Consider the following 23,411-nt stretch of genomic DNA (forward strand, 5'->3'; position numbering starts at 1 on the left):
TTTTAAATCTTCGTAGGATGCTGTCCCGTCATCAGATTAACATGCAAGAAAGAAAAATGCCCGCCACCGAAAGAATGCCCTCAATACTACACGGTAAAGAAGGAGGAGATCGAAGGTAAATGTTGCCCTTACTATTCCTGCGAGCCACCCAAAGAAAAATGCATTTTTGAAACCGAATATACCAGCGCAAAGAGAGGCGGTGAACGGCGCCTTGCCACGTAAGTACTCACTACGCAAAATTATTGAATTGAAACACTTTTGTCGAATTTCCTGCACGGACTAGACTTTATTTAAAATATTATAACACATGGGATGAAAAGTTCCGGGCGCAACAAAGAAAATCAATCACCGAGAACCCGAATCACTGAGAATATCGGGGTGGGAAACACTCTTCCAGCTAGGAACTTCTCACGCTGATAAAACATGTGCGTTTTGGAATCTTAAGGAATTCCCGAAAATTCCACGATTCCAGTAATTTCAATGTTTTGTAGTTAGTACTAACTGAAAAAGTGGTGAATGTGTAGGAATGCTCGTCTGGTCGGTCGCAATGTGTGGCTATCGATGCGATTGTTTGTCCGAACACTCACTACTATTTTGTGGAAGGAATTTACACAGGAACTGAATATACTGGCGGAATGATACATATGGTCGACAGAAGAATGGACAGGATATTATGTTAGGTAAAGGAAGTACGGTAGCGTCGTGGAAGTAGTACTGTTACAAGGGGGTAGAGAAAAGAAAAGAGAGCGAGACGTCATCGTCTTTGAACTTGCTGTAGGTGAATGCGTGATGGCCTAAACTGTTGTAGCGGTCGCACTTTTCAGCCCATGTGTTACAGTACTAAAAATATCGATATGTCGCTAGAGCTGACATCTCTTATACCCTTATGCTACTAATCAATCAAAATGTTCCTTTATTTTCATTATACCACGTAGATTCGAACGACAGAAGGTCCTGAAATCCGCCAACGATACCTGGAAAGACGGTCCCTGTAGGGACTGTAAGTGTACCACGACCAGCATCGGTGAGAAAACATAGAATATTTCTCGGTACATCATTAAAACCGCCCAATTTAAAAAAAAAACAGGAACGTTCCAGGCAGCGTGTACCGAGACCGAGTGTCCGCCCATCGAATCGCAGGACGATTTCCCCGAATACGACCTGGTTGCCGTTCCCGTTCACGGACAGTGTTGCCCGAAGATCAAGAGGAATGGTTGCAAGTACGGAGGCCAGACGTACCACGTCGGGCAGACGTGGGAGAAGGAGGGAGATCACTGCGTCCACTATGAATGCGTCGAGACTGACACTATCCAGAAACAAACGACAGTTCAGACATGTAAAAAGGTAACCAATTTATTTATTTGTAACTGTTCGGCTATATTCGGTTAACTTTGACAGTTTTCGGGCCTACGTATATGTGACATTTCACAAACGTCGAGAATCCAGGAAATCATAATAGAACTTATTATTTTTTAAGATATGTAACGTAAAGAAAAAAACACTAAATTTTCGATAATGCACTTTTCGCTGAATGTCTTAAAATCCGAAAGTATTACAAAAATGTTGTAATGGCATTCGATTCAACATAAAATTATCTGTAATTTTCATTATCCTGTGATTATTTCAGCGGAAATGACATACTACATACATAAACAAAGAACCAAAATTTTTTCCTTTCGTATAATGAATTTTATAAACTCTCTAAATATGTGTACTATGAGATGAGTGAAACGAAAATCTGTTTTTCAAAAATGCGCTTTTTATTGGTAAAAAAAATTATATAATAAAAACTAAAGGTTGTGCAAAAAATGTTGACGCAAAACTGATGGTGTAATTCTGTAGGAATGTAAACTTGGTTTCAAATACGAAGAACCCACCAAGGCTTCTAAAGAATGCTGCGGAATATGCAAACAAGTGGCTTGTGTCATCGACGATGTTGTTTACGAAGTCGGTGAGGAATGGAGCTCCAGCGATCACTGCACAAACTACTTCTGTTTGAACCTTAATGGAAGCGTAAGTTTTCTCAAAAAACGTTGCTGCTGGTTTCTTTTTTACCGAGTAATTTCAGTTGCAAGTGGAAGCTGTTAAAGTAACCTGTCCTGTGGTATCTCATGACGACCTGAAGGACTTCGTGCACGAATTTGTACCAGTCGAGGGACAATGCTGCAAGAAGCATAATGTCGTCGCTTGTAAAGTGGGAGAGAAAGTTCACAAGGTATTCTGTGATCACCTTAATTTTTTCCTGTGTGTAATCACTGATTCTACTATAGATCGGCGAGACGTGGCCTTCTCCAGATGGTGACAAATGCAAAACCGTCACGTGTGTGGAAAAACCGAACAAAAAGGGACTGGTGAAACAAGAGTCCGTAGAAACCTGCAAGAAAGACTGTGCCAAGGTCAGTTCACATCGAATTAACCAACATCGTGACTATCTCTAACAAAACTTAAATTACAGGGTTGGGAATATAAGGAATCCGACACTCAGTGTTGTGGCGAGTGCGTGCAAACACATTGCATTGTTGCCGGTGAACTCAAGAAACCCGATGAGACTTGGAAATCCGAAGATGGTTGTGTCACATACTCTTGTGACAAATTAGGTAATTATTGGCGATGATACGTCAACGACAAACTGTTACAGGAGTTATGTTTCTGTAGGTGGTCAGCTGTCGGTCTCCAGTAACCACGAGGCTTGTCCATCGATCGAAGACTGCCCGGAGGAAAACGTGTACATCAAAGGGTGTTGCAAGTACTGCAACGTCACCATAGAAGCCATGAGTACGACTGTTTCACCACCATCACTATCGCACTAATGATAATTATTTTCAGCTTTATGCAGTCCACAACCAATGGCACTGGAAAAAACTGTCGGAATGATCGAGGTGATTCGGGGAGAACGAACCTGCGTCAACCAGAAGGCCATCAGAGATTTCACGGAATGCGTGGGAACATGTCACTCATCCACGTTCTTCAATCTAAGTGAGTTTGGTTAACATTAAGAGTAATCCACGCTTTAACCATAACTGCCTTCAAAATAATCCCGTAATATACAATTTAAAAAACGTGGATTACTTTTTTAAGTAATACTTACATAATACATATACTCAACTCGCCTTTGTTTAAAATAGAGAGCGGTCTGCACGAGTCGGTCTGTTCTTGTTGCCAAGCCACGTCGTACCAGTCGCTGGAGATCGAGCTGGACTGTGATGACGGAAGCAAGTGGAACAAGAAGGTGGCGGTACCATCCAAATGCGCGTGCGTCCATTGTGGCGGTAATACACCACTATATTAAAATATTTATATGTGTTTATTGAGAAGTGAGACTAACCGTAAGTTGTACATACCTATATATATGTTAAAAAATATTTTGTTATCATTAATCTCTACAATTAAAATGTAAATTTTGCCAAATACATTTTTACTAAATCTGCTTCAAACAAAATGTTTTTTTTCAACCACCTTAGACGAAAATCTGCTCTTTGATTTGGACTCAGATGCAGTGAATACGTAGAAAAAGCTTTTTTTCTCACTCATTAGAATACAATATATGATAATATGAAACATATGAAGAATTCTTTTAAAAAATATCAGTAGATAAACTGTAGTACTTATACTGTTGAAATTTATAATATATGTTTCACTAATCACTAAAAAATTGTTCAGCTTGAACTTAAATGCAGTGTAATTAAAATAAAAACTAGTTTTTTTTTATTCACTAGAACACATATATATTATCATGAAGTTTATGAAGACAAATAAAAGTATCACCCAATAAACTATTTTAAGTTAACTGAGATTTTTAAGAATTTTCACAAACAAGCCCTGATAAAGCTAGTTTAATCCATTTGTGTAACATCATCCGCTAACGTGAAATAATATCCCTTAATAAAAACACTCTGTATTTAGAAGATAACTTTATTTTCCATTCTTTGGTAAAAAAACCTATACCTGTATATAATATTCAACAACGGATTTTGCAACGTTCCAATTGCCTTAAATCAATAATACTGAATATCATCCTTACATATTTTCTTCCTAACAAATATTTTTGATTTAAAATTCAAACTAAAAAAAATCAGGACGAGCATTCGACCGGTCTTCCGAGACCGGCCGCATATCTCGACCGACTGGGAAAAAAACAAATCATTAAAAATGCAACAACACGTAACATAAAATTCGATACATTGAAATGCAACAAAAATCTGTAACAGCGAACAAAATCAATAAATATCTAACGTTTATTATAAACAAAAGCGTAACGGCTAAAAAAATCTGGTCCGACCGTCTTTTTTGGGTGCGAAATAAATTAAAATCATCCATTAGATTTTATATCACAATTATTTCATATCATTTTTACGGGATAACATCCCCAGTTATTACCATATTTACACTGATTTATATTGTATTGATGCGGGTGGTATCCGCTCAGCCATTAGAAACCAGTTTCAGTCTTCCATTGTTGCATTGCTTTCTTCGCTGATGAGGGTGAATTCGTTCTCGACATAGAGCATCTTGGCGCAGTTTATCTGTTGCGCGGTGGCCACGGCGAGGTCCGCGGTACTGCATCGCACCCTGGGTTTTTTGATCGGGTCCGGGTTTAGGACAGCCGCGTTCACGCCCGTGTGGTGCATCACTATTTCGATGTAATACTTGGTCTCTCCCTTCTCGGAATCTTTGACTACGTTGCAAGCCTCCAGATTGCTGTTAAAAATTATTTTGATGCTACAGAGGGTTTATGGAACCAGAGATTATAGACTTACCTTAAATGACAAGGAATAACAGTAGTTAACTCAGGAGGTCCTGTAACTATCCTGATCATTTTATCCGAGACAATACAAAGCAAGTCATCGGTTCCACTTTTAAGCACTTGATAGGCCAATAATTTCTCATCATAGTTTCTGGAATTGAATACATATTAATACAATAATAATTAAAATATTTACCAGTGTTTACTTGTCATTAATAATGTACAAGAATAGTTGTCCTTGGCTTTGAACAGAATCGAACCGAGGCAGCAAGCTTCCTGGTCCATACACACATCTGGGTAATCTCTTTCGTTCGCGAATAAGCTTGCTGTAAGAATATTAATTATTATGACTGACCTGCACCGTAATAAAAACCTGCCTTCTACTTGAGTCCCTAACGGCTCTCGCTGTCTCCGACGCCAAGTCCAAGACCCCCACGACTGGTTTAGTGACCGCTCCAACGACCCCTTTACCGAAACCCGTAAACATACCTTGTAGACCGTCGGAGGAAACTCCTTCATACACCTGTTTAAATATGCTGGTGGCCCCTCCTAACAGACCGAAACCAAAACCTTTCATGCCGGCTAAAAGATGATCTGCCGATTTTCCGGTTTCCACCTAAGAACCCCAAAAAAACACTGTCAACGGATGATGACAAAGACATCAAAATTATTACCTGGCGGATCTTCTGTCTCATCTCTTCGTGATAGTCGTCCATCGCGATTTTTCCCAGACCATCACTGAGGGACTCCGTTACTTTCGCCGCCGAATTGGACAGGCCGTGGGTAACGTTCTTCACCAAGGCACTGACGTTTCCCTCGTAGATCAGCCCGGACACACCTTCAGACACGTCATTCATCAAACCCAAGGGATTCCCGATAAAATCGATAGACCCCAGTATCACGGCCGCCTGCCACACCAGCTCCGCCTTGAAATGTTTAATGACACTGTTATAGAGAAACTGGCTGGTCTCGAAGGGATGCTTTCTGTCGAAGGGGTTCAGGTTGATGGTGGCGTCTTCGAATTTGATGAGGGTCAGTCCAAGTTTCTTCTTGATCTTGTGCAGATGGCCGGATAGTCGACTCGATGTCCTCACGCTCAGTCTTATCTCGCCAGGAATTAGTTTCAAAACGCCGAAATAATATCTGCCAGAATATTATCAAAACCCGGGTGCTAACAGACTTTAAATATATTTACCTTTTAGCGCTGGCAGCTGAAACTTCCGAAAGTAACCTTTGCGTCTCGTAATCGCTCTCCTCCTTATTGATCACTTCTTCCTGGTCCGAATGGAAGCCAATAAACGCAATCAGCTTAAGGAATAGTTTCTCCTCAAGTATAGCGGTGATTTTCTTAAGTCTTAGTATAAGATGCTAGAATTGGTACAATTATTTAGATTTATTCGTCCTTTGGTGCCTTACTCTTGTACCTTAAATATAACGGCGTTTTGATTATCCTGATGTTGAATTTCCGAGTTTAGATCGATAGCCGGTAAATAATCTGAAGCTTCCTCGTTCGTTTTCGGAGGTGTTATATATAAAACGACTGGTACCTGAGCATCTAATAACTACACATATAAAACAGGTTAATGTTGGTCAAGAATGTATTGGGCTAGGTACCTGATTATCTATCTGTAGGTCTTTAATACTGAGACATATTTGTTTGCTTTGCGAGGTAAAAATAGTTTCTCCAATTATATGGGAGAAATGGGCGTATATAAGTTCTTCTGGTGCTGTCCGGTTAACCACGCTTATACCAATCCCTTTCAAATTTAAATTGAATTGAAACTCGCCAGTGGACTTTTTCTGTGAATAAATACAGTAAATAGAATTATATAAAGCATATGGTCAAAAGAGTTACATCATCATCTATAGTCAATCGAGGCCTCTGCGATATAGTTCCCCATTCTCTATCGTCCGGTAAAGCGTACATTCGTTTTTCCTTTATATCCTTAATTGTTATTACCTTTAAATACATATAAACAAATGCTAGATGAATATGAACGAAAACTGAAAGTAATATTTAAACCTGAGTTGGTCCGTCCATGCTTATGTTTACTGTTAACACGCCGGAGCCGGGTCTGAGTCGCTGAGGTTCAACAGCCTGTTCAATCGGTACCCCTTTGTCAGTTAGCTTGTGGCGCTTTTCTACGGTCAGGCCCAAAACAGCCAAAGATCCTAAAACAAACAAGCGTAAATCAAAGACGTCAAATGCACGGAAACCTGTTACCTTCTCTTAAACCGAAAAAGCCGTCTTCTGACTGAACACACATGTTGCAGTGACCACAGCACAATCGACCATCGCTACTAAATTGCCACCGCTGCGTCGACAATCTTCTGGGGTCGATCCTCCTCAAGGTAAGTCTGCTAACAGAATTACACAAATGCGGTTGGGTTCTTGATTTACTAGCGGACTTATAATTAAACACGCTGAAATAGAGAAAATTTCTAGGACAATCAGGATTTTGGTTGAGAACCATATAAAAGCGCCCACACCAGGAGTACCGAAGGATCTGGCTGATGCGAAAGGAAGGAAATTATCATCGTATTTTTACCTGGAATGATAGTTCGGCTGCGGAGCAGTATCGGCTATATCCAGTACCAGGACATTGGTTTTGGACACAGGAGAGCTGGGATGCGTTGGTGGAATGCTGCCTTCGTGCTGTAAATATCCTTTAAAAAGTGAACAAGAGTTAAAATAACAATCAGCAACAAATTATCATGATGGAACCTATGAAATAAATATATTTCTCCTACCTTCAGAGGTACATTTCCACAATTGAGATCTCTGTCCCGGAATTTTCCTGGCCAATATTACGCGATTGTTTTTTACGACGTCCAAGACAAGTTCTTGGCTCTCCACGTCATGAGGATCTTTAATTTTTTGACTGCTGGAAACCGAGATAACAATAACAACACACGAAACAAAATAATACCAGATCACTAAGACTTACTTCTTAAAGGTGCCTACAAAGGCGATATAAATAAAGTTCTCGTAGGTTAGTTCTTTGGCGGGACCCAAATTATTTAAAGAGTATGTGTGAGATACACCGCCAGGTGCTATAAGCTTTATGTTGTTAGGTTTAGTTGGTTCATCCCAAGCATAGGGTACACTTGAATGAGCCCTGGCTGGAAATTAAAAAACAGAGTTGAGCTTAGTTCTGTGGGTCATCAGAATTTCTCGAACCTGTGCTGAGCATCTCGCAGTTGCTCTGACCAAAAATAATCGATACCTCAGAGAAATTATCGATGCGAATGGGAGGCGGCATAGTATCGGCGTCAGTGAAGACGACATAGTACGTTGGGCCTTGAAGTACAACTTCCAGCCGCAAAAAATACACTCGGGAGTTTGCATCTCTGGAAACAGATATTACTAACAGTCGAACAGGTCTAATATAAAAACGTTGGGATCTACCTGACATTAATGTGCATTGAATTATCGGCGTCGATCTTAAATCCACCCGACCAACAGCAATCTGGAATATCTTCTATGGAGACGCATAGGAGTTGGGATTTGTCCAAAGACGACCAGTGGAAGGGAAAATACGAGTTGGGTACGGCTTTTAAGAACATTTTTCTATTATATGTATTATCGCTCTGAAACATTCATAAGTATTTTTGTGCGATTTTAGAGATCATTTTTACTTACGACGTTTTTGACCATGAACGACTGTGCAAACGCTAGGTTATACGAACTTTTGTTGTGCAGCTGGAATCTGGGCGATATGGACACCACGGTTGTGCCTCGATATCGACCTCTGCCGCTTCTAACCTCAATGCCGATCATGAATATTCGATCGTTTCTGCTCTCGTGCATAGTTACATGCAACTTGCGGTACTGCGTTCCCTTCTGAAGATGTATGTTGCCACACCACTAAAAACAACGTGATATCACTGACGAATAATAACATACAAGACTTGGGTACCTGTGGCGTACCATCCCAAAAAACTCGCTTCCCTACCCTCGCGCTTAAAACCTGATTGCTATCGTTTTCCGGGAAACTAAAAAGTAAAGGTGAAACCATTCTAGCCTGCTCGTGCTCATCGAACTGTCCAGCAGCTTCCGATGAAGATCCAGTGTGCTTAAATACAATCGGCAGACCAGTCTTATTCACAATCCAATAAGGCACAGACACTGATATCTAATGAAATTGTCATAAATTAAAACAAAGGAGGATATCAACTATGCCATGTTATACCTTAAGTTTGGCATCTCTGTTAAGGTGTATATCGAGGCACAAGAACAGTTTCCTCTGAAATCTATCCTCGAGCCGGACTTTGTAAGAAGTCTCAGTTACCGTTAATGGTATGGAGAAGTGCTGGGTCATCTTAAAGTTCTCCAGGCGTATCTCCATATTTAATTCACGATCAAAATCAATCTACAGAGCAATAGAAGGCATGTTGATGTAATAATGTATCAAACTATTTAGACTTACGTGAGTGAGCGCCGCATTCGATCCTGGTTTAACGATGTTACTTTCACCAGAAAGCACATACTGCATTTCAACTGGTAGAAGATTAACCAGCAATATAGTGGGATGTAAGACGATTCGATGATAAGGTTGCTCGATCTTTGTGTTCCGTTCTATTAACATCTTTTCTTTAAAGATATGGGCACAGAAACTATAACAACAAATTTATTTAGCAAAAGCTTCTGATGAAACCTAAGCAAGTTTTACTTGAAATTGTGTCCTTTGTGTGTATGACATGAACCCGTTAACAACATGGAGGGAGCCCCGCTGGAAAGATGATTCCATGTCATAATCGTGTTTGAGAACGTGTAATCATAAGGTAAACCCAAGGGCTTGATCTTGATCAAGGAATGGGCATGATCCAACGGAATGGCCAAAGTCGCTTTCGATTCAATTATACAGTTCTTCTTCGGCAACCATAAGGGTATAAAATCATGAGGTAATCTGCTTTCCAGCTTCATTTCAATCGACTGTGATAGGTAATTGGTTATTTTCAATCCAGACCTAACCGTTACCAATTTCCTGGCTGATCCCTCTAAAGTCACGTCGAATACAACACGGGCAGGTGGAATATCTAAATTCTGCCGAGAAATTTATTAAAATGGGATAGAATACCTTTTCCCCGTATCTTACCCGATCAAGTACGTCTGCTGGGGTGTCTCTGAAGTAAGTTCCAACTTTATCAATGGTTACAGGGTCCACAGAGTGCCATCCATCGATCTTAACTGTGAGGTAGTGCATCAGCAACTTATGAGAATTTTGGTGTCTCAATTTCGCTACACGCAAAAACAAAATTAACAACTGGGGCAACTGAAACTAGTCACCTACCTCTATTGGTAAAAGAAAATGGAATAGTCTCTCCCGGTTCAGCAGATATCCATCGGCTCCCGTCCGAAACTGTGGGTTTGGGTGTGTTCAGATCACTGGTGAGCAACGTGAACCGCAAAGATGAACCCGTATCGTTCTTCAAGGCGAACGGTATGAAGGGAGATCTTCTCTTAAAACTACCAGCCATCTTCTGTTCTGACCTGGTCATCTTCAGAAAGTCGTCCATCCAACTTTCCTTCACCTGTTTATATAAATCCATGAACGTTGACGTTATGTTGAAATTGAACGTATGCTCGGACTCAATTTTCAACTGGAGGCGATTTCTGCGGTTTTGAGACAAAGTCTTCTCCCACATTATTTTGCAGCTGAAATCAACGATAAACAAGAGATGCTATTTATAATAGAAAAAAACTTACAGCCAAGGTTCTATCACTGGTTCCCAACCAGATAAAACTCTGTTATAATAGTCGCTTGCCAAGGAGCAACGTAAGTGGCCCTTTGAATTAACCATATTCAAATCCGGCAGTTCTTGTCGAAATTCCAAATCGGAAAAGAGTAATTCTATCAGAGGAACATCCGAGTCCCCGCAATCATCAATGATACAAATTGATATACAGTTAGCCTTTACCTAAAAGCAACAGCGGATAATTCAATATATCTTTGAACACAAAAAATCTTCTTACTTCCACATAACGAATATCCAGCGGTGCTTTTTTCTTATTTTCGTTCAAGACTTTTGCGTTTTGAGTGAGCCAAATGGCAGCGTCGTTCAAGTTATTATCCGAAAGCTCTAACGCCTTAATACAGTCACCATTTTCAAAACCCAGGGTTCTGAGAGATATTACGTTGTTTTTTTGACTCGGAGTACCCACCATTTGTTTATTCCTTCCCATCAAGAATTGTTTCGGCAACGAATCCAACATTTGTCTAGAGAAATAGGTAACAATATATATATATCAAATATGTTTTGTATTTGGTAATATTACTTGAACATGCACATGTCATGATATGAAAGACGAACAGTCAAAAACTGTAGCTGGATATCTAGGATACTATCCTTGATTATATCCACGTTCAACGTTATGGGATCGATGATGGACAAAGCTGTGTCGTCTTCAATTCCTAGTATACACGAGAACATTTCGCAGTTGTTCAGACTGCAGGAAAGAGGTTTTTCAACATTGTTCGGTCTGTATTTTATAACAGTAGTGCTCTAAAAACATTATGTAAAGATGGACGCTTAAATAAACAACTACAACCATTCTTACTTTTAAAATTACAGCATTCGTGTCCCACTGTGACGAATCCTCGACTAAAACCAGCTCCGAATCGGTGACATTTAGTTTCACCTCGAAAGAAAGGTTGGTAGAATTACTCTGAGTTCTTCCGATTCTCTGATGTTCAGGGCTAGTCTGAACGTTCTCTATTTCTTGGAAGATATACTCCCGCAAGGTCTCCCACCAATCAAATATAGCCATCAATCTATAATAGTATACAAAAAACAATAGTGCATTTGAACTACCCACAGCACTGACCTCATATTATTCAACAAAATTGTGACTTTCGCGTGATCCTGCCGTCTCCTGCTGTGAATTTCGGCTTGTACTAATTCGTGAGACTCGGCCGAATTTGTAATCGGTTGTAAAATTCGCATAAACACATTCTTATTTTGATTATCCTTGTTATTCTCGGACCTAGTATCTGTAACGATAAAAATCATCATTTTGAACGATAGCATTTTGAAAGCGATGTACCCAAAATTAAAATTTCTTGCGATACCAAATCGACGTCCTGGCTTAAATTACTGAAAGTTTCTACGGTGAGGTGAGATTTTATAAAATTGATGCAAGTTAAGGATGACTGATAGGAGTGCGATTTGATTAAGCGAAGCACAACGTTTTGCATATCCAGCTTTATACAGGATATAATCCATTCTTCTCTGGTATCCGTCTAAAGGTAACAAGCAATGAAATGAGATGTTCTTTTTCTTTATAAAACAATGACTTACATCTATGCTGATGTTTGTTAAGTTGACAGATGGACAAATCCTTTCAGTGTCTTCACCTAAATTGTAAGTCAAAAGACCTCTGATTAGCTTATACTGATTCAGATCCAGAGCACAATCCAGTGTGGACAGATGTCCGTATATACTGGAATCTGGAACGATGTGGCAGAAGTTTTTATATAAGTTTCTTTCATACTGTAGTTTCAACTCGAACTTTTTCTTTAGCAGCGATGGCCCCTTGCGCATTATGAATGACGAACCGAACTTGAAACTATTCTCCAAGGATTTCTTCGTGGGACTCAGTTCGCTATCTTTTACTCCCGTGTACAAGTCCAAGTTTTGCAAATCGATAAGCATAACCTCCAGCAGGCATTTTCTATGGCTCTCCGAGTCCGACAGAGCACTGATTGTGCCCTCATCACCAGAAAACTTGAAGCTATTAGTCACCAGCAGTTGACCTAAATCAATTATAAGGAGATTTGTTGATTTAGAGCTGACTGGAAGAAGAATTATGGGAGATCCAGCATTGAGATTGAGCGATAATCGAAATGGTTCATCGGACGCCTGAAAAGAAAAAATTAAATACTGGATAATGATATTTCTATTAAGAACCTACCAGTTTCCCACTAGTGGCAGCTTGTATCCCCTTCATAACAGTCGCTTGGCGTTCGATGAATTTGTTGAAGAAAGCTTGTATTTCTGCTATAAACCTTTTCGTGTGGACGTACATGACAGATGCCATGTCTAGCTTAAGCTGAGCATCATATTCCTTCACTCCGTCTGGAGGGTGCCTGAATTAAATAAATAAATCGTCACGCAAAAAAAAACGTCATTAACTTGAATCCCTACCGAGTATACTGAAATTGTAAGGCTTCTTTTCCCGACGTCAGAAACCTTTCTCTGTAAATCTGACCGTGTAAAGTCATATCAAATAAAGACATGGAACCCAACTTTCCATTCACTTCCTTATAAAGTCCCCAGGTCTTAATCATGACCTCAACAGTGGATATATTCGCTCTAGCAATTTCCATGTCTGGTTTCACCAAGACCACGGTCAGCGAACACACGGAAATGTTCGTGACTGCCTTCACCTTCTTTTGGATACCAGACTTATGGTCCTCCTTGGAGCTACTCAAACTGGAAGTGGACGAATATTTGTTGGGGGTATTCGAACCACTGAAGAAATCGATGACCACTACCCAAGATGGCACGCTCATCACCAGATCTAGGCAGCTGAAATCGACAGATGTGGATCGTTCAGTGGAGTTATAGTGGCTGTCAAAGTTGGGCGCGGCTGGATCCACTATAAGAGACGAGATAAGCACTAAGTTTTTCTCGAGCTGCTTACGCCCTATACTTGGGCTAGGTGGAGGTGTGGTAGGGCAGCAATTCGGATCGGCTAGTAAGTTGCTGTAAAAGTAATTCGTTTTAAATGTATTTAATGTAATAGGTGCATGAAAAAATAATATTTTGTAGGAATCAATTGTTTTCATTTAATTATTTAAGAACATTATTGAAATCAAGTTTGATTTATTAATTTAAAAATCAATATTTTCTAAATAAATCTCAATATCCATTCTCGGAATTCTCAAATCTCGGAATCTTCTATTTCATATAATAATACACAGCCAATGACTGAATGAAATGAGAAGGACTTATAAGACATTTTTTTTTGGAAACTAAAAATCAGTCTAAATGTACCTAGAATAAAATTCCTTTTTGATTTTGATAAGAAAATTATAGGTCAATTGAAAAGTCCCCGGCCTGACACATAGATGGCGCTACTAGAATTAAATCCATATATTTTTTTAGTTAGCCCTAACCTTCAGAAGATGCGTGTATAAATTTGACAACTGTCGGATCATTGGTTTGTGAATTATAGCATTTTGAGTGAAGCAACTTTTGTTATTATGAAAAAAATGGATAAAAAGGAATTTCGCGTGTTGATAAAATATTGCTTTTTGAAGGGAAAAAAATAAGTGGAAGCAAAAACTTGGCTTGATCCCGCGTTTCCGGGCACTGCCCCAGGAAAAACAACCATCAAGGATTGGTATGCTAAGTTTAGACGTGGTGAAATGAGCATCGAAGACCGTGAACCCACTGGACGCCCAAAAGAGGTCGTTACCGACAAAAACTGAAAAACTGAAAACTAAATTGAAACTGAATGAAATACTAGACACTCTAAAGATATCAATTGAACGTGTACATCATATCATTCACGAATATCTGAATATGAGAAAGCTCTGTGCAAAGTGGGTACCGCGCGAGCTCACTTTTGATCAAAAACGACGAGTTGATGATTCGGAGCAGTGTTTGAAGATGATCAAGCGTAATAAACCCCAGTTCTTGCGTCTATATGTGACAATGGATGAAACATGGCTCCACCATTCCACTCCGAAGTCCAATCGACAGTCATCCGAGTGGACTGCATGCGATGAACCCGCTCCAAAGCGTGGAAAAACGCAACAGTCGGCTGACAAGATTATGGCATCTGTATTTTGGTATGCGCATGGAATAATTTTCATTGATTACCTTGAAAATGGAAGGATCATCAACAGTGACTATTACATAGCATTATTGGACCGGAAAGAAAGTGCTGCTTCACCAAGACAATGCACGGTGTCACAAGTCAGTGAAAACAATGGCAAAAATCCATGAATTGGGCTTCGAATTGCTTCCCCCAGCGACTATTTCGTCGAATTTTGAATAAAAATGCGTATAAAATTATGAGTATAATCTTATAAATCACTTCAAAAAGTGTAGTGTACAATTCCACACTGTAATTTAAATATTTTAATTAAACTTACCCATTAGTTCTTGGTGCGTTACTGATATAATTAGCTCCAAACACATTGGCTGTCTCCAAATGATCCGGCAATGATCCATGCAAAAAACTCGAATAATGATGGTATGCTATTATATCTGGACAGGACTTAGAGACGCAGGTGGTAGAAGGAGGAGGGTCCGAACCACTCGACGATATAACCATGGAACGTTGCCTGTAACATGACCATATTGCGATAATTAAAAACAACTTCCCAGAATTTCGCGGTAAAATACCTAGAACCTTCTGGCTGGAGCAGGTCCTCCATGAAAATAGACCTCAACGATATCTGAATGTTGGTCTCGTATCTGTCGCATTTTTCATAGTTGAAGATAAAGTCTCGAAAACTCAAATCAACCAATCCTTGCTCGCCATTTGGTCCGTCACCTCGTAACTCGACGGTGAAAATGGGAACCTCGAAGTTCCCTATTAACACAACGTGGGCAGTCTGAGGCACGTTCTTCAGGGCCTTCTGGAAAGACGCTTGGCTTGGCGAGAATAGTTTGGCCCGCACGTGCGGGTCCATGTTTAAAGTGGTCACGCCCGGATCTTCCTCGCTAATATCGGTCAGCGGGGCTTGGGACCTTATATTGGTCCTTGAAATTCCCTGCGAGTCGTTCAGTGTTGGTGAGGAGGTGAGCCACTGTATGGTATCTAACACTTGTTCATATTGGGACCTGGTTAAGGACACTTTCAAAGCTGTTACTATACTGCCGGATATATTAAATACATCAGGAAGCTAAAATAATTGCTTGGCATTAAATAAAATAAGAATACGTTTTGGTTTATGTACCTTTTCAAATGATACGTTGCTCTCTTCCTCCATATCCATAAAATTTCCATCATCCAACCTACTTTTGGAAACCTTTTTAATCTCTCTGTCTATATTTAATTGCATCATAGTATCATGTAAAATTGGTTTTGCTAAACTTTTACAACTGTACAAGACTTCTGGCTTGCAGATCATGGGTCCTGGTACTCTCCTTGAACTGGTGTTTAGAGAGAATATGTTCATATCTCTCACCTGTAATGCAAAATGAGCAATGAAGACGATGAAAAATAAGACTTTTTGTTAATCAACGTTACCTCAATGTCGTAATGTTCCTTCCTATTTTCAGGGAATTCGTAAAAATAATTATCTTTTAAACAGTCGCTGGTATTCCCATGAGTATTGGTTATTTTAATCTTTCCCAAATGCGCTACAAATACTTCAGTACTGGCATGGGATCTAGGTAAGACCAAAACTGGACTGTCTAGCTCTATATCTAATTTAACATCTAAGAAAGAGGTTTACAACAATTAATTTACCGCATTGTCATATTGAATACCTATCACAAAATCGTCTTCCTCCATTGGGCTGTAGGGAGTTTGGGGAACAGTGTCCCTGGCAGAGACAAAACCGCTCGGTTCATTCGAACTACTCCGTCTTCTGCGCCTGCCTGGTGAAGCAGTCTCCGCGAATGACAAGGCGCTACCGTATATGGAGCTCGGTAATCGTTTGTTCATGCTGAGTGACTGAGCGATAGCTTCAGCGCGTGCGTGAACCAAACCTAAAGCCATATCAGTAGCCGCCATCCGGATCGACCTAGCTAAGTTGGACAAGTACTGCTTGAATTCGGTGGCGCAACTTTGTAGTTCCACTACGAACTTCGGAGAATGGGTGTACCACAAAGAGGCCATACGAACCGTAACGTCCGCTTTGTCCTTGTGCGTTTTATCCAGGTTTCTCACCACTTTAAAGCTAAAGGCCCGTCTTTCGTCATCCTGCGGCATAGACATCATATATATGGGATGATGGGCTTCCAGAAGTAGATCCCGGCCGACACTGATTATTCGCTGATGCATCTGACCTTCCGGCGTCAAATCCAAAACCTGGAGGCCTCCCAAAGAACCCTCCACGTCTAGTTTCTCGGCTACGGTGGCATGAACCTTAGCTTCACTCATTGTAGCGGTGCATATTTTCTTTCCATATAGAACTCCGTCTTTGATGACGCCCCTCAACAGCAAAACATTGAGTCGGTGAAAATCGAAAGTCAGTTGTGTGGTTCCTAACAAAGAAACATCAGAGAATTTTACATATCGATTGTCTGGGAGTAGGAAAATATACCTATACTAGCACTTTCAACAAGTGACTCAGTCGATTCGTGCACACTGCTTGGCAAAACAGATGACAAATGTATATTGGAAGATTTTTGCGATTTAGGAAATACGCGTCTGACGAAACCAACAAGTTCCACTATAGTTTCTTGATTTGCTATGATATCCAAATTATTGAACTATAAAGCATTAAAATATTGAATATTTAATTATATATACCCAGCTAAATGATTATACCTGAATATTGGCAATATGTATAGGCTCAGAGCCTGATACTAAACATATTTCAATAGTAATTAGAGCCTCTGTATCTATAAATAAGCCATTTCTTAAAGCGCCAGGCCACTTAGGTGGATCACTTGATAGAGTGCTCAAGGCCTGGGTCAGTGCAACTGGTGAAGTAGCGCTTTGCCTGGTGGCGTTTGGGTCTGGACTGGCTGGGGAGGTTGGAGAAGTAGGCTCACTGTCTCTAAGACTGCCTGACATTGAATCCATACCTAGGGAAAACAAAGACGATCAATAAATAATTGACAAATTCATGTTTTGCCTGTTAGCATCAACACACCCCAAGGTTGAGCCCCACAAAAGTAAAAAATAACTATACTGACCAACATGTTTATGACTAGCAACCAGTAATTCAAAATCAGGTCCAAATGTTTGTAGGGCGTCCACTAGAAGAAGACTATGGACTGTTAAAGTGATTCCTGTATCAACGGCCCTCTTAGTAAATGCTATCTTAACACCTGCTACTTGAAGTTCTGCCACTGAACGACCCCTGCTTTGCAAATCCAGTGACATATGATCTACAGTGAACTGCATCATAAGCAACCTACAAAAAATTGCTTAAAGTCGATCTACCATGAATCACAGAGAAAGTATACCTGGACATTTCAATGCTGGTGTCCAAGCTGATGCTTTCATCATTATCAACACTACCATCCACTGTATCACCATCAAAACTCTCAGAGTTGTTGAAAGGAGTGGGTAGACCAGTCGATTTTATTAAATGATACAAATTCCTTGCAGAGCTGATCTTATTTTCATTTAGATGAACTGAAATAAATAACAGGTCAGTGGAAAACTAATAAACTCGCATATTCTACTAACAAACTAGTTTTGGCAAATTGGCATTCAACGTTAAGCTTGGATATAAAGGATCACTAGTATGCACAACCCTCCGCTCGATCTGCAACGAAATATTAAACCTGTCCAGTACATGCAAAGTTGAGGAACCTTTGTTCAGAGCATATCTCCAGTTCTCTTTGGCCTTAGCGACCAGAACCTGCATGTCGTTCAATTCCAAACTGTAGCAGTCGTACAGTTTGTTATGGAAGTTGTTCTCGTTCAACTTGTAGTCGATTTCATCCGTTTGCGATATTTGTTCTAGAGTTTGTTCTTCGGAATCGCCACTGTTTTCACTAGCCGGAGGTGTGGAGCAAGGTGTCACGAAAGTTTCTGAAATTTATGGAATCTCCCGTTTAGACCTATGTTGTGAATGAACAGGTGTATTACCATCATCCTCGCTCTCTTTGGTGATGAACTCTGGCTTCACCGGCGGCGGAGTATTGGTGCTATTATTCCTTAATTGTAACCTACCGAAATCTATCACAGCCATAGCCGAGTTTTGATCGGTGAAATCTTCGACGAAAATGATTTGCGGTGCTGATATATTTAGCTCAAGATCCCAGGTACTACGAGCCACCTAAAATAAAAATCAAACAACATAAATACAAGACCAATACATTGAACAATATAATTACAACTCGTCCTTCGAGTATCTGTTCCCAATTCTTTATAAATTCTTTTTTAGTCCGCGATTTCATGGCTTCTATTCTGGACTGGGTGATATCTCGCTGATGAGGTAGACAGATGAAGTCCGTGAGCCACTTTACTGCGTTAGGTTGGTACACTACGTCTAAACACTTTGTCTTAACCATTAATCTGACAAATAATGAACATGAATATTGGTTACTCATCAACAGCTGAAGGTTTACCTATAATCACAGGTTGATTTTAGAGGCTTCTTTTCGTAGCAAAAATAGAACAGTTGCTGCTCCAAATCATCCAATTTGCCACTACTGAAAGCTCTGTTGGGTATACTAGATGCTCTGGTCCTGGCCATTGCCGTCCGATCGTGTCCAGGTGGTCCAACTAAAAGAATCATCAAGTCAAACTTTAAGTATTCCCATTAACTTTCCTATATGCCCGTGGTGTTCTACGGAACCAACAAAATTCAATAATTTTCGAATTTATTTATTTTCTAGGTAATCCAGAGACGCCTACAAACAGTAACATCAGAAATCATCCAAAATAGTTCATGATATCGAGTTGAACAACTGGTGGGTGAGAAAACTGACGCTCTAACGGCATCACAAGAAAGACTGCAAAACATCTTGTATAAATGATTAGCTCGCATAAGATAAATTCCGCATTTGCTGAATGCTGTATCTAAATCAAATGCTTAGAAGCTTTTCGTATCAATTTTTCGGTCGATTCAAAAGGAAATCTTCACTATATATGGATATGCATCCACCACTACACACCAGAAACTAAACACCTGTCGAAGCAGTGGGTCGAGATAGATTGTCAAGCGCCAAAAAAAGTTAAGCACAAGCTGGGAGCCAAAATTCAGAAGAAAATATCAGAGTTAAAGAAAAAAAATTAACCAGAACAACGCACCTATACACAAGGGTGCATTGGATTATCTCGTCATCCCTCCTATTCTCTTGATTTGGTACCATCAGTCTTTCAGCTGTTTCCAAATTTTAAGAAATTTGTTTCTGGGAAGTACTTCGCGTACAATGAAAAAGTCGAGAGGGCCGACGAATATTGTGGGATGTTGGAGAAACGCTGGACTAAGTATGTTGAAGTCGAGGGAGATTAAGCAGAAAAAATAAAATTATTTTTAACCGAAAATCGTAGTGCTTCATTGTCTGGTCGAGAACTTTCACTTCATTATCGTATAGCTTCGAAATCTACTGAACAAAAAAAATAGTTGTAAAATATTTCTTGAATCATATCATATTACATCACAACTCGGACAACAAACTCTGAACTCATCTTTGCCAATAACTATAAATAAACATATATGTTGATTAGGTGATACCGAGTCTTCAGCCATTCTAATATAAATAATATTCATAAAAAAGCGCAAAAATTGCAACATCTGCAAAAACACTTTTGTTTGAACATATGTCCGATGTTTCCTGATTCTTATGTTTTAATTTTTTTTTAATATCAAATATGTTTTTTAATGTTTAAACGTTTATTATTATTTTTTATAAGAAAATATGGCTTTGATTCTGTTTTTGTATTATTCAAGAAAAAGGTTCAATTCTGTCGGATTTTTTATGAAAAAGTGATTGAATAATTAATAAAGTTATATTTACATATATAGTATTTATGTTTTCGTTACATTCTTTAGTTTTAAGGAAAAAATATATTACATATATTTTCTTGCTATAAAAACAAAACGTTAGACTCCAAATTTTAGGTATAAAAACTTAAGTAATCAACCTACCCAAGACTGGAAACATTGTATCAGCTGTTATACGGTCCTTCAGATAAAGAGTATCCAAAGATAGTTCTACAGTGTGGGACGAAGTCCGAGGTTTGCTGACAACAGTGAGGGACAAATTCTTAAACTCCAACTCCAGCATTGAAGCACTGAAATTATTTCGCAGCTGAATTAATGCACTAAACTCGAAAAACCACTCACGTCTCATTCGATTCTGAATCAACGGTACACAAATTCAACGATCCTGTCTTCAGGCAAAACGTGAACTGACCAAAAACGACGTCTCTCTTCAGAACGGTGTTATTATCAGCTGAATCAGCCAAAACCTGAAATGAACCAAGGCATATATACAAATATGTACTGATGTGAAAAAAATCGGATTACTTGTAATATCTCTCCTTCCAACTGTTTAGCTTCTGGTGACGTTGAAGAACTACTTTCGCTGTTTGAAGACGAGTACCAGCCCATCCATTGGGGAAACCAACTCTCCAACATACTCTGTCCCCTGGAGCTCTTTTGCCTATTTTCTTTTGGTAGGGTGACTGTATCCATTGCTAGCTAAAATGTCATAATCCACTGAATAATCCATATGTTTATAATAAGAATAGTATTACCTCTCTCAACACTTTCAAATCTTTATACTCCCTGTCGAATTCCACGTCATCCTTCAGTTTCTTTTCATCAGGGGTTAAAGTCACTGAAGGTGTAATTAAGAGCTTCTTATAAATTTCAATATATCTTGAGAAAAAAAAGTTTTAAGTTAATAAAATGTAAAAAGTTGTCTAAAGATACATACTTTATATTTTGTCTGGCTCTAGTTAAACAAGTGTCCCATGTTGGTTTCGGTCTGCAAATTACTGGCTGACCACCCGGATAAAAACAACTAATTGCATATAGCCACCAAGCTCTTGCATCAGACTTGATGGAAAGACATGGTTTGTATCGTCTATAAGCTCGTAATTTTCCCACAGTACCCAGTCCTCTTACACAGGTAACCATTTGATTATATTGCCACTATAACAAAAAAGAATAATGCTGAAGCCATCCAACTTTGGCTAAGCATCAATATATTACATCTACAATAGTTAAAGGCACTTCCTCTAGCAATAAATCACATATGATTCTAGGAGTTGTATTTGATCTTAAAGGTTCCATACTTCTGTTCCTTTTTAAGTGAGCTTGGGCACTAACTGAAGGTACTATATAGTGTTTCAGAGTTTTCTTAGATTTAGTGGTATTCATTAATTCCTAAAAAATCATTCCTATAAACCTTGTTGAACCATAAAATCTTAGGGAACTACATACTGCAAGTTCTGTAACATTTAAGTTCACGTAGCTTTCACCTTCACCCAACATATCCCAATAGATGGCGAAGTTCTGGAGTTCCAGCAGTTTATAGGAGTGATCTCCTTTCCCTGATGATACAAATCCAGGAGTCCAATTATTGTCACAACTCTGAGCAGTAAGGGAATCAATGGTAATTCCGAATGCAACATTTTTACCTGGATTGCTAAAAGAATCTTCATAGCGTATATGAACATCTTGAATTTTGAGCTATAAAATTTGAATTTAATCGTCGCTTTAAACAAGGGAATATATTTATATACCTGTAAATTTTCAAGGATTTCTGAAACAAATCCTGTGCCATAACTGTACCATGATGAATAACTGGAGGCATAATAATTGGAATCATGAAAATCTTTCTCTAATCTCCATTTTGCTTCTAAGTCATCTAATGCTGTAATTTTCAAGTCATGTCTCATGGACTGTTCACTTTCATAGTCCCACTGCAACAAAACACTTTCAAGGAATTGTTCATATAGCCCCTATGTCACCTACCTCATCCAGTGGCAATGGACTAGCAACAACATATAACTTATCAAAAGCTATTACCCAAGGAGCAGACCGAATTTGCCTAACAGGTATTTGCAATTTAACTTTTCCTATAAAACCAGCCCGAATCCTTACTGGCAGACCTAAATGTCTAAGCGCATCAGTTTTGAGAGGAACATTTTCAAGTTCCACTTTCCCTAAGATTGTTAGTGTTTTAAACATGACATTGCTGATAAATCTAAACTTACCTGATAAAAGGGCAATACTGAGTTGATCTGTATTAAGATAAACATACTTTCCTAAATAGTTATTCAAAATCCATGCTGCTAAACCTTCAAGCATCTTTGCATTTATTTATATTGCAGTGCAGAAGATATACAAACATCCTTAACTGTAACAAGAATATTACTGCAATACTAACAGAATTAAAATGCATATATACATTTTTAATTACATAGAAATGACTCAAAAAATGTTACATAACAAATTCATAAAATATTTTTAAAAAACACTTAAAAATTGAGTGAGCTCATACAATAGAGCTTGCGAAATTGTATCATTTAAACAAACGTTAATTAACTAAAATACCTTCTCTCCTAAAAATACCTCTATTATTAAAAATAAAATTTCTTCAGGTATTACTTAAACATTCTTTTATACTGAACTCTTTAAAGTACGGTTTGGGTAAAAAAGTCTGTGTTATTATTTCTATAAATAGTTTATTACGCACCAGACAATAAATAAATCTAGACACGGGCAAAAGTGCAACATACCAAAATAAACAATATTCACGTGAATTGCACTAGTTTTTTACACTCTTGTTGAAAAGATCAGCATTCTCTATTCTGGTAAAGTTTTATACGTTTATTGCCACGGTACAAATTCCAATTAAATCACTGAGTTAATCCTGAACTATGTGATATTAATTATTCTAACCAAATTTCTAATTTTTAAACACACATTTCTCTTGAGATAGGTAAAGATTCCACTTGGATTGAAGTTTGACATAAATACGTCAAAATAACCTAACCTCGGTTTCAGGGTTTAATTTTGTTATGTTTTTTTCACAGTTGGGTTCGTTTATTGTGGAATATATT

At 38.9% G+C, this 23,411-nt stretch overlaps 2 protein-coding genes across 2 annotated transcripts in view; one reads left to right on the forward strand and one right to left on the reverse strand.

Moving 5' to 3' along the window:
- The window catches only part of Hml (Hemolectin), a 35,313-nt gene extending 31,874 nt beyond the window's left edge, over positions 1 to 3,439 (forward strand). The window contains exons 56-65 of the mRNA XM_076409611.1: positions 17 to 218; positions 936 to 1,024; positions 1,088 to 1,344; positions 1,843 to 2,013; positions 2,069 to 2,215; positions 2,271 to 2,396; positions 2,456 to 2,597; positions 2,656 to 2,775; positions 2,827 to 2,976; positions 3,126 to 3,439. Coding sequence (XP_076265726.1) covers positions 17 to 218; positions 936 to 1,024; positions 1,088 to 1,344; positions 1,843 to 2,013; positions 2,069 to 2,215; positions 2,271 to 2,396; positions 2,456 to 2,597; positions 2,656 to 2,775; positions 2,827 to 2,976; positions 3,126 to 3,289 — 1,568 coding nt within the window. The 3' untranslated portion in view covers positions 3,290 to 3,439. The remainder of the gene's footprint in view (positions 1 to 16; positions 219 to 935; positions 1,025 to 1,087; positions 1,345 to 1,842; positions 2,014 to 2,068; positions 2,216 to 2,270; positions 2,397 to 2,455; positions 2,598 to 2,655; positions 2,776 to 2,826; positions 2,977 to 3,125) is intronic.
- A 459-nt stretch (positions 3,440 to 3,898) lies between these two features.
- Vps13D (Vacuolar protein sorting 13D) lies at positions 3,899 to 23,227 on the reverse strand. The gene is made up of 56 exons (XM_076409620.1): positions 23,088 to 23,227; positions 22,563 to 22,705; positions 22,321 to 22,511; positions 22,089 to 22,268; positions 21,787 to 22,035; positions 21,556 to 21,729; positions 21,278 to 21,495; positions 21,096 to 21,219; positions 20,866 to 21,039; positions 20,683 to 20,807; positions 20,485 to 20,630; positions 18,959 to 19,115; positions 18,725 to 18,905; positions 18,477 to 18,666; positions 18,072 to 18,419; positions 17,846 to 18,017; positions 17,573 to 17,793; positions 17,202 to 17,461; positions 16,975 to 17,143; positions 16,196 to 16,915; positions 15,954 to 16,144; positions 15,661 to 15,891; positions 15,104 to 15,606; positions 14,851 to 15,042; positions 12,893 to 13,453; positions 12,660 to 12,834; positions 12,047 to 12,607; positions 11,793 to 11,988; positions 11,574 to 11,739; positions 11,307 to 11,520; positions 11,025 to 11,251; positions 10,722 to 10,965; positions 10,455 to 10,666; positions 10,039 to 10,403; positions 9,844 to 9,986; positions 9,418 to 9,791; positions 9,175 to 9,361; positions 8,938 to 9,117; positions 8,665 to 8,880; positions 8,388 to 8,612; positions 8,154 to 8,335; positions 7,926 to 8,095; positions 7,693 to 7,867; positions 7,496 to 7,629; positions 7,294 to 7,411; positions 6,969 to 7,102; positions 6,768 to 6,916; positions 6,600 to 6,704; positions 6,359 to 6,544; positions 6,169 to 6,306; positions 5,940 to 6,112; positions 5,419 to 5,887; positions 5,122 to 5,360; positions 4,951 to 5,070; positions 4,758 to 4,895; positions 3,899 to 4,698 (listed from the first exon to the last, which is right to left on the reverse strand). The coding sequence occupies exons 2-56, from the start codon at positions 22,654 to 22,656 to the stop codon at positions 4,443 to 4,445; spliced, it is 12,342 nt and encodes a 4,113-aa protein (XP_076265735.1). The 5' UTR covers positions 22,657 to 22,705; positions 23,088 to 23,227; the 3' UTR covers positions 3,899 to 4,442.
- Positions 23,228 to 23,411: the final 184 nt, after the last annotated feature.

Source organism: Rhynchophorus ferrugineus, unplaced genomic scaffold (assembly GCF_030347505.1).
Source record: "Rhynchophorus ferrugineus isolate W39M unplaced genomic scaffold, kcgeb_rfMv2 rfM7, whole genome shotgun sequence".
NCBI classification, from domain to species: domain Eukaryota; kingdom Metazoa; phylum Arthropoda; class Insecta; order Coleoptera; family Curculionidae; genus Rhynchophorus; species Rhynchophorus ferrugineus.